The following is an 11,609-nucleotide window of genomic DNA, read 5'->3' as shown; positions in this document are numbered from 1 at the left end:
ACGATATTCTGAGTGACATTAATTTCTTGAGAAAAGCCAGCATTTAGCTTATTATATGTGAACATACCAAAGTGTGACATAGACTTGTGTGAGACTTCTCGAATAATTTGACGTGATTCGCCAGAATATTCCTGTGATCTCGTAAAATTATGTATCTACCACAAACGCTATTGATATTTAGGATATTGATGAGATAAACTGAAAATACGAAAGAGCACCTAATGACGGTTTTGCGAAATGATGACAAATCTTCGATATGACACCATCTGTTCAGTTTTAGTTTTATTTTCTATTCTAATACACGCCAAGGCAGAACCGCAGGATATTTCGAATGTTCAGGTAATTATATGAATAAATATTTTACACAAGACAAAGAGAAAAATTTATAATATTTAAGATTAATTTTATATACATATTTGTTGTATAATACTCTGATACATATATATATATTGAGTCTGCATATAAATTATTAATTTTTTTTATAAGAATAAAATCTATTTTGTAAGATTATATGTAAATATGTAAGAAAAAAGTTCCTTTATTTACAGCATTTACCTAATATTAAATTTAATTCGGATGAATACTCGGAATATCCTGACAACGAGGATGCAGGATCCCTCACGCAATTGGATGAGCAACAACGTATAAAAGACAATTTATATTTACGAGGTAATAGCCACTTTGATAAAGAGGAATCAATAACTACAGATGATTTAGACAAAAGTATGTATTCATTTATTTGTTTAGAGAAATCTCTTGGTTATCTTATTTTATGTTTCTGTATATTTTTATCAGACATAAAATTGGACGTGCATTGGGCTGCACAACTGAAACTTAATCAAATATCAGCAGTTTCTATGGATCCATATGGCAATATTGCTATTTTTCATAGAGGAGATCGTATTTGGGGAGCTGATACTTTTGACAATGGAAACAGATTCAATCCAAATAATGGGCCCATAGCACAAAATACAATTATCCTTTTGAATAAGAGTGGGAAAGTAATATCAAAGTTTGGAAAAGACATGTTTTATCTTCCACATGGTTTGACTATTGATCAGTCTGGAAATTATTGGATTACTGATGTGGCAATGCATCAAGTATTCAAGTTTAATGCTCAAGATATAGAGCACATGGAAAAATTAAAAAGCGCACAGTTTAGCTCAATGACAGCTGTGTCTAGCAATCACACTAATGCATTATTTGAAAATAGCATATTAAAGCCATCTATAATTCTGGGAGAGGCTTTTGTGCCTGGTAATGACGAAACGAGATTTTGTAAACCAACAGCTGTTGCTGTACATACTAATGGTGACTTTTTTGTCAGCGATGGATATTGCAATTCTAGGATAATCAAGTTTAATAAGAATGGAGAGCGAATTCTACATTGGGGAAGACATTGGGGCGTTGGAGGTAATAATAAATATAAAATTAATACATCGATAGCAATAAACAAGATTTAATTAAGTTCTAAAGTAAACTTTACTTTATTTTAGAACCCATCTATTCGCAGTTGCCTCCACCAAATGCGTTTCTTGTCCCACATGCTTTAGCACTCGCAAGTGAATTGAACTATATTTATGTTGCTGACAGAGAGAATGGCAGAGTATTATGTTTCTTTGCTAGCAATGGTACATTTCATAAAGAATATAGGCACTCTGCTATCGGTACACAAATTTATAGCGTTGGCTATGCTCGAGAAAAATTATATCTAGTCAATGGATTGAATCCATATAATCCATATAATCCAGTATCAGTAAGAGGTTTTGTGCTTGATATTTATTCTGGAAAGATATTGTCAATGTTTGCACCCAAAGGAAACATGGATAAGCCACATGACCTTCATGTGACGGAAGATGGTTCCGAGATATATGTAGTAGAATTAAATAATCACAAAATTTACAGATTTCTACAAGGTACAGTACTATTAAATATTATGTTTCATAAAAAGAATTCTTCAAAATCTTTCTCTACATGTATTTAAATACATCTATCTTTTTCTTTTCTAGGTGTAAATGATTCTATACATGTTGAAGATTCACAATCTATTAAGCGGCAACGACCTAAGATCTTAGTACATCCTGATACTAAAGATGCCGATATTGGAAAGACTAATATGACGAAATTAATTCTAGGTCTTGGCTCAGCAGCTATTTCTTTTATTACAATATGCGTCGCGATTGCTGCCATTGTAGCAAGATGTCAAAAAAGAGGTAGAAAAACAAGATATCACTATGATGAACCAACAGTTGAATTTTCTAAATTAGTTGATTAGGATACAAAAACTCGTTTGTCTGTCTTTTCCTTTCATTGCAGTATTTTTGTTTTTTGTATATTATGCTAATTTACTATACATATATTAAATTAATCTCCTTTTTTCCTGTTGCTTATTGAAATATTTAGTAAAAAGGAATTGTAAAAAAATGCAATATCTTTGTGATATAATACAACAGAAAAAAAGGAATTATGTCTGCGCATGTTTGTTTATTATTGCAGCTATATGTTTTAAAGATTTTATTTTTATTTATATATTTTCATAACAACACAATTATGTTGCTAAACTTTAACAGTTAGGACAATTTTAATATCTTGTAATAGCAAAATTAGATTGTTCCTATTACTATATACCTAAATTGTATGTGTGTGTTTGCTTATTCAAAAGAATTTATTCTTATATAGAAGCTTTGATTGGTATTTCTTATATATTATCCTATAGTTAGAAAGCATAGCGTTGTGTTTTTTATGTATTCATGTATCTTGTAAATTTAATTTTTAAGACAGTTATATACGTATGTTCAAGATGTATGTTAAATTTTTTTTTTTATTTGATCTCTGTATGTTATATTACGATATATGAATTGTGTTGCATTAGACCTTTTAATTTTTTACCTTTTCTTTATTCTCATATTTATATTAATTATTTATTTATTATATAGTCTTATTCATTGTAGACAGATATATATTTTAATTTCATTAAATATTTATTTTCTGTTTATACCCGTATTTGCTCAAAGCTTTGTGTCATTAATTGTTTATATTTAAAAGTTGAGAATGAGATAGCCCTTGGAGTAAAAAGTAATAAGTAGATTAATAAATCATTCATTTACAGAATATGTAACATTAACGATTTTCGAAATTTTGTGAAACTTTTTGTAATTGTAGATTTCAATTTTATATTTTATATTTATTTACAGAATATATAACATTAACAATTCTCGAAATCTTGTGAAACTGTTTGTAATTGTAGATTTCAATTTTATATTTTTATAAAATTTTATTAACTTTTTCTAAATTTAGTAACTTTTTCTGAATATATTGTTAAAGTAGATGGTTCAGAATTAAGTCAGACATTATTATTATTATATCATTATCTCTATCTAGATAATAAATTTTCCTTCTTCATATCAAAAATTGATCCAAAGAAATAATTGTAATTAATAATATATCTCTGAATTTAAAAATTTATAAAAGTTACTTTTTCTTACTCCAAGGTAAATACCAAGAATTCTCGATATCAGATAAAATAATATTACCACAGAATGCATAAAGAGAATGTAATGTTATAAAAGAAATCACATCAATTTGAATCTCACGGATGAGTTTCTGTAGTGAATTGTAACGGCTATTCGCCATTTCTATGACTATACAAATTGCACATCATGGCTCTCTCTCTCTCTCTCTTTCTCTCTCTCTCTCTCTCACACACACTCTCTTTCTGTATCTTGCAATATTTTTCGCATATTTAAGCAAATATATATTTATATGCTTCGATCGGACAGGATGTTTACTTACAATGCGGAAGAGGATGCGTTGGGAAGCCGAGAGACGGGAAAACTTTAAGCTATCCAGCCTTTTGGAGAATCGCCGAGGTAGGAGCTTCAAGTTTCTGGAGAAACGGCCGAATACTCGCGATTTCAGCAAATTGAACACGGAGCCGGAAACATCGGAGGACGAACATCCCGAGAACAGTCTCGCGAAGGTCATTTAAGATGATGTACATGTCGAAACTACACAAACTACCCGAATAACAGTATTATCGTACCGAAAATGCGAAAGTTAACGCGCGATCGATCGCCCATCGATGTCCGACGCGATCACTTGATGGGCGTAAACTGAGGCTGTTTGAATTCTCCAATTTCGCGCCGACGATATCGTTCAATCAACACGGACGGTACGCAAGTAACGTCACTTTACCGACTGTCGAATATGCAGGATAAATTATCACTCGAGAACTTGATCACATATATAACTAAAAGACCACATTTTTTTTTATTACTATATATAAATTATTTTCTTATATATACCGACGAGATAATATTAAAGACTGTCGATTTTAGGTAAATTTTTGTGACTGCCAATGAAGCCTATCGGAGGTTAGATAAATAATCAAAGAGCGTTGACATTGTTAAAAATGTTTTAGTTGCACCAAAGATAACACGAATGTTTTGATTTCTGTAGTCATCGAAATGTATACTTTTATATAATTATTCTAGGAATATAATAAACATTATCGTTTTACTCTATTTGCGTCAAATCACTATTTGACGTAAATAGAGTCAATAATAGAAAGATTTACATATATTTACAGTAACACAAAACGAGTTCTTTTTTTACTCACATTAATTCTTGTCGCAAAAGATCAGTCTTTAATAGTATCTAATCGGTAATTATAGATTGATTGCAATTACATTATAAAATACATCTAATATTCTGCAAAAAGACTTAGTAAAAAAGAAAGATAAAAAAAAGAAGTTGCTATAAGAGCAGACTAAGTTTCATGAACGGAAATTAAATATGTAAATCAAGCTACAATAAAATCGCTTCTTCAGATTACTATATTTTTACTAAGTCTCTCAATATATTGTACCTGATGATATATTATTTATTTATTTATTTAAAGTATGAGAGAAAGAGAGAAATTATTGAGTTCAATCGAGTGTATAACATTGATTTGAAAGTCTTATTTAATAATTTATAATTATATATATATATATAATAGACTATATGATATAATCACACAAATAATACAAAAAATTAAGAAACAGAAGAATTTTAAAGTTATTTAAAAAATATATTTTTTAAATAACAAGTAATTATAAAACAAAATTTTGTTTAACAAATAATTATTTAACATAGTCATATTTAAAATAGTAATTTAATGGCTTGAATCGTGTATTTTGTAATATGTACATATAGTTTTGCTGAGATAAGACAGCTCTTGCATCTTTCAGTATTGTTTTTATTTAATGAAAAGCTAATCGTTATCTCGTTATAACAGTGTACAATTGCTTTCGATCCAACTAGAACGAAAAAAATCCAAATATATTTCTGTTCTCTCTCTCATTATCAATTTTCTGCATTAAATTTTTTAAATTGTGTAATATATTTTACAATGTTAGATGCACAAATATTTAATTTCTTGTATTAAAAACTATTATGACTATTTTTTCTGCGCACCAGGTTTACACACATACATATCAAACAATTTTATATCCACGATACAATTTTTATATATATTTTTTCGAATAAGGTTATCCAACATAAAATCTAAAGAAAAATTCTTTTTTGAAGGGGAAAAATAATCGATGTTTAATTTATTGATATGTAATTGATGCTTTTTTTCCAGCAATTAAATTTAAATACATTTATTTTTGCTCCCAATACAAATGCGACAAGCAATGAAATAACGGAGAATGATTTATTTTACGTTAAAATTATTCACTGTAACCATTCTTGCATCTTTTTATTAAAACATGTTAGCTAAATTCTTAAACAATCATTTTAAAAAGGTACTAACATTTTAAATAATTTATTGATCTTATAAGATCACGCCATAATACTTATATATCATTTTTGTATATGTATATTTATATATATATTATTTGTACATAAGGAAACAATACAGAAAAAGAATAATTATTTTTTTGAGAAAATAATTTATATAAAATAATTTATTTTTTAATACAGTCATCATATATTAATTACTATATAATAATATTAATTTTAATAATACTATTGTAAATTTCATTTATGTCTATTTAAACTTTTATATCATATAACATAACAATTAAGAATTAAGAAATAATGAGTTTTAATTTTTTGTATCGTTTTCTTGCGTATAATCCACATTCATATACAGAAGACATGAACAAGATACGTGGATATGTGAGACCAAAGAGTGAACATTTTAACATTTGCAAAATTTTACAAAAAGCCAGAAAATAAATACTTATATATTGCAGCTATATAATACGTAGATTTGTAAACTATGAAGATACCGAAAAAAGAGTAACAGAATAACTTTTCAAATTAATAATTAATTAGTAATTTCATAATTCTACAATTAGCAAAAATAAATTTTTGAACAATTGTATAGAAATGTTAAGATTTTATTAATTGCAATATATTACAAATATAGCGAGCCTATATTTTGAAACCTTCTTTTAAATTAACAATTAACTTTGAGATATGAATACATATACACACACATATACGCATACATATATATATATAACATTATATTAATTAGAAGTTTATTATTGATTTTACGGCAAAATAATATAAGTCGAATAAAAATAGAAACAGAAATATGTGAGAAATGATATATGTATAATTATTTGTAATTTAGATTAAAAATTGTAAGTTATACAAGCATTTTGAAGACATTTATTAGTGAATTTAAGTTATGTTCTTAAAGATTATTCTCGTACATTTAGAAGTAATTTTATTATTAAAAAATTTATTATCACGATCAACTCTCTCTTCTAATTTAAATCATAAACAACTTTAATGGTAACATTAAATTAGCTAATTATAAAATATTTTAGAAGACTTGTAGCTTCTTTCTCTATATATTTCAAACATTCGTGTTAAAATATTCATAAAAATATTTGTCTCAAATTTATGATTATAAAATAATGATAAAAACAATATTGAATTTAAACTAAATAATTTAAACTCAAAATAATTAAAATAATTGAAATTAGATATAAATTTTAATTTTACAAAATAAGTTTCAAGTCAATGTGAAATTTTTCATTGAACAAAAAAATCAATTTCTACATTAACTCGGTTTAAATTTATAAAATTATTATATAGGTTAATGTATGGATATGTTTAATATGCAGTTATCTGATTTTATCTGATGTTAAAAACCTTGCAGACAATAGTAAATAAAACGCACATGTATGCGCAACAACACGACCAAGTTATTCACTAACTCGTATTACATAAATCCTAATTATATGTACTATATGTCTTATCAACATATCACTGTGGAATAGACATTAATATTAGTACACAATTGCAGAAAAATTTTTTTTTACTTAAATCTATCTATGATCTATCGCTATGCAGTATATTGTTAATATTTAAGTTATCGAATTAATTAATGAAAGACAGTACACTATTTGGATATTTTTGCTTTACATCAAACTCGTTCATTTCTCGATAGCAGTCATTAATTTATTCATTGTGTATCCGCCGTAGTATTATTTATAAGCCAATAAATAAAATATATACACGATTTTATTTCCGCTTTGTAACAAGTGCTAATTTAGATCAGTATTTGCACAGTATCACTTTAATTATTAATAAATTTCCATTATAAACAATGCAACAATATATTCCTTATACAATGTAAAAGCGTATGTAATCCATGTATCTCTACATAAATATAAAAATGTATATTTTCAAATAAAATTGTGTGTGTGTGTGTTTGTATCGTCCTATTGTACATGGTGACATATATTGGAGACATAAATAATTATTTATTAAATTATTAATATTAATATTATAATTTATTAATATTAATCTCAAATATAATTGTAACAAATATTAATAATATTATATTTATTTCAAAATATTGAAATGTCAAGATAGATAGGAGCGAGACCAAAAAACGGTTCGATATTTTGATAATGATTTATTTTATACACACTTAGTTGACCTCTATACACAACTATACAACGATGAAAATTAAAATTCTGTCTATTTACCGCTAATTAAAGTCATCGACGATAATGATTTGTGATAGAGATGCGATAAACTTCCGATTCACAGTTGAATCTGGAAGAATCGGGTGACATCTGCGGACTGTACGATTCGAGTTGACTTCTGCACGAAACACTTAAATGTACGATCAGCAGAGCCCGTATGTTACAAATCACTTGTAAAAAGTGACGCCCGCACTTGCCGCAAATCAAAGGGCGCCAACCTTTACTCGCTCTGAAATCTATATATATATACACACACGCATGATAAATTAAATAAATACAGAAATTGTATTCTCTTTTTTTTCGTTTAAGGAGAGGTATTACGATCATTAAGAACACCAATAGGAGCTCTCATACTATCCGAATCCAAACTAGAAAGAGGAAGGAACGAATCCAGTTGATGTTGCATTGACATAAATTACCGCATTACTAACAAAGAAGAGACAGATATGAAATATTCAGCTTTCGGCTTATGAAATTAAAAATGCTTGATTCCCTAAATTATGCCTATTATTTAAAATTGATTTTGAATTTTATGCGTATTTTAATTATATAAGCGCACCAAAGAAATTACATTAACTAACATACATACTTCAAACTTTTGTTTTTTTTTTGTTTTTCTTTTTAAGGGAAGTCAAGACGGGGCACCATAATATTTAATATTTCTATCGCATTTTTTTTCCGATTCATTGATTACATTTATGCGAGGATAATCAAATAGTTAAACATCAGAATTTTCTATAAAATTAGTTTTCAACTAGTCGATGTTCCTATGGTATCCTTCGTAATTATTGACGGTATTTTCAATTTAATTATACAACACAAAATGAAGCTCACCAAATAGAATAGTCCTCTCTTTATGCGCAAAAGGAATACATGCTCAACGACGAAGTATTGCACGAAACATTCGAAAATAAAGAATCACAAACACTCCGGTGAACATTGTAAGGTCCTGCTTCCGTCCCGGGACGAAATCGAGAAAGGACGTCTCCGCGCACCGCGCTCGTTATTTTTTTTTTTTTTTATCTAACATTTTTTTTTTTTTTTTTTTTTTTTGTACATTAAAAATCGTATACGTTCGTAGTGATACACTGACAATTGTCTATCTGTTATTCCATATTTATCGTTAGGTTTACCTAGGTCTACCGTAAATTCGTAACTAGAATAATCGACTTTTCGCAGTCGCTCGCAATATCTACCACTGATACCGCTTGGAATATCTTGTGCGGGCCGATATCGCCGTCAGAAAAATGAACGGCCAGCCCGAAATATATCACAATGTCCATGTATACTCGCGTTCAATCATAATGTTGATGCCGTCGTACTCTTATTACATTATTATTGTTATTATTATTATTAATATTAATATTATTGTTATCGTTGTATAATTATTATTATAATTATTGTTGTTATTATTATTATTGTTATTATCGTTATTAGACGTATACTTTATTTACAAAACTTATGTTTCTCGATGACAACAACGGAACAATGTATACTTATAGCGTGCCATAAAATTCTTCAGGAATATAAATACACATGAATTGTACGCTAACTCGTATTCATCATCGAAACATTTATCTCCCAGGGAATGCATGTCGAAACGCGATACGTCTTACTTTATTTCGGACTTTTTAAAAGAAGCATATCTCTTCCTCTTTTCAATGTGCTCCTTTAAAAGAAATTATAGGATAAGTTATATATACGTGTCTGTCTCTGCACATAAAATCCGGTGCGATCTCCATTTAAAATACAAAGTCGTGCCAAGAAAGACTAGCTTTTCGTTGCGCATTAATATACGATTCCTTGTTCGGCAACAAAATCATTGAGTAGCTTTTTCCTATCGTCTTAATACTAAAAGAATCAATTAATTTTTAGACAATTTTTAAACAAGTTAATTTTTTACAAGCTTTTAATTAGAACTAACGATGTATATTGTGAAAAAGATTCATATTTATACTCATATAAAAAACACTTCTCATTTCTTGTCATATATGAGATAAAAAGTTGTTCTTTTAAAAAGATAAAACTTTTTTCTCGTTTTTTTTTTAGTATAGACAAATAGGCGTGATACAAGAATTGTGACGCAACAAATAAGAGTTTTTGGAAACTGGGTTTTTGCGCAAACTTAAGGCTTTTTCAAAAATATAACAATATAAATGCCGAAATTAAATATACAAAAATACAATTAAATTGGCAAATAAGAGATATTTAATTTTAAAAAGCCTGTACTATTTAATTTATTAATTAATAAATGCCGAAATTTTACAAAAGAATATTATTCTGGAGACAAAACTACATATGCACATCCACACATACAGTCTCGATATTGCGTTGCATTGCAAACAACCTGTGAACAAGAGCAGCCAATAGTTCCGTCGCGATTTGAATAATGGTAATAATAATAATATATCCTCTATCACGTCAATATTTTTACTATATTTACAATGCCGTGTATATGTAATACTAGGATAACTTGTCGTATACATCTCATTGCACCTCGCCACGCCTTCCGCTTTGATCTCCATGACTTGTAAATGCAATATGCATTTTTCGCCGCGTTTAACCGTCGAGCGAGTAGTGCTCGCGAGAAAGAAGAAACGAGTGTAAATAAGAATCGCGTGGCGAAAATCCGCGCCCTAATCAGTTTGTCACACAGTCATTCTTCGAAATGTGGTTAAATAATTTACAATTAGCGAGGCCTTAATCTCATCGACGTTTCTTTAGCAGACATAAGCGCAGACACTCGAAATGCCTCTAACGAGGGCGAAACGAGCAGAATTTAACGACTGCATTTTAACAGCGAATGCAAATCGCACCGCTCAATACGACGAAAGAGATGGAGCTTCTCATCCGGAAGAAATAAATTATAACACGCGCGCGAATACATGGAGCCGATCAAATCGTCCGACGCGGACACTCGGTGATCATATTAATATATGCATACTTTTATGAAGTAGCCACCTCGATTTTTTATCAGCGCACAGCGCTAACCCAAGACAAGTCCGTTCGCGAAGCTGGTCATCTTACGTTTACGATTTAATCTTTTCTCTTTTAGAAAGACCCATATCGCGATATTCCTCGTGTCACAAAAATCATAAATCTGCACAGATCACAATTCGTTCCTTCCTTCGTCGACAGCTCAGCGTGATTACTAGAACAGTGCGTTCAATCGCTCACAAAAATAGTCTCCATACTTTGATAGATCATATTTTAATCATATAGATATTCGGGCTCATTCGGAAATACTCGGTCTCATGATAATTGCAATAAATTTTCAGTGGTCAGAGCGCTTGATATTATAATAAAACTGGTCATATGGAAAACATCAGTCATTGGCCATTATTAAATATTTGGAGCTGTCGTGATTAGATTGAATTTTTGATAACATTGGGCAAAATCCATTTTTATTTTATTGAATAATTTTTCATCAACTGCCGCGAAACACAGAAAATCCATTTAGGAGAAGAATTTCTTCGATTAATTTGTTACAAATCGAAAAGAAAAATTCGATGTTATTAATAATATAAAATATGCAAGTAAAATGTTTAAACCAATAGTTCAATTTTCTCCGCTAAAATATTAAATAATACTTATATTTGTTTTATATATATA

General features: G+C 28.8%; 1 protein-coding gene across 1 annotated transcript; it reads left to right on the top strand.

Moving 5' to 3' along the window:
• Positions 1 to 237: 237 nt before the first annotated feature.
• Positions 238 to 4,840, top strand: LOC115241061 (peptidyl-alpha-hydroxyglycine alpha-amidating lyase 1-like). Its single transcript, XM_029816590.1, has 6 exons — positions 238 to 339; positions 549 to 723; positions 796 to 1,413; positions 1,497 to 1,916; positions 2,010 to 2,213; positions 3,780 to 4,840. The coding sequence occupies exons 1-6, from the start codon at positions 238 to 240 to the stop codon at positions 3,986 to 3,988; spliced, it is 1,728 nt and encodes a 575-aa protein (XP_029672450.1). The 3' UTR covers positions 3,989 to 4,840.
• The last annotated feature ends 6,769 nt before the right edge of the window (positions 4,841 to 11,609 follow it).

The sequence above is a fragment of the Formica exsecta genome, unplaced genomic scaffold, assembly GCF_003651465.1.
Source record: "Formica exsecta isolate Colony F162 unplaced genomic scaffold, ASM365146v1 scaffold465, whole genome shotgun sequence".
In the NCBI taxonomy this organism is placed as follows: Eukaryota; Metazoa; Arthropoda; class Insecta; order Hymenoptera; family Formicidae; genus Formica; species Formica exsecta.
The sequence above is the reverse complement of the archived record's forward strand: the minus strand, read 5'-3'. Positions and strand labels throughout refer to the sequence as shown.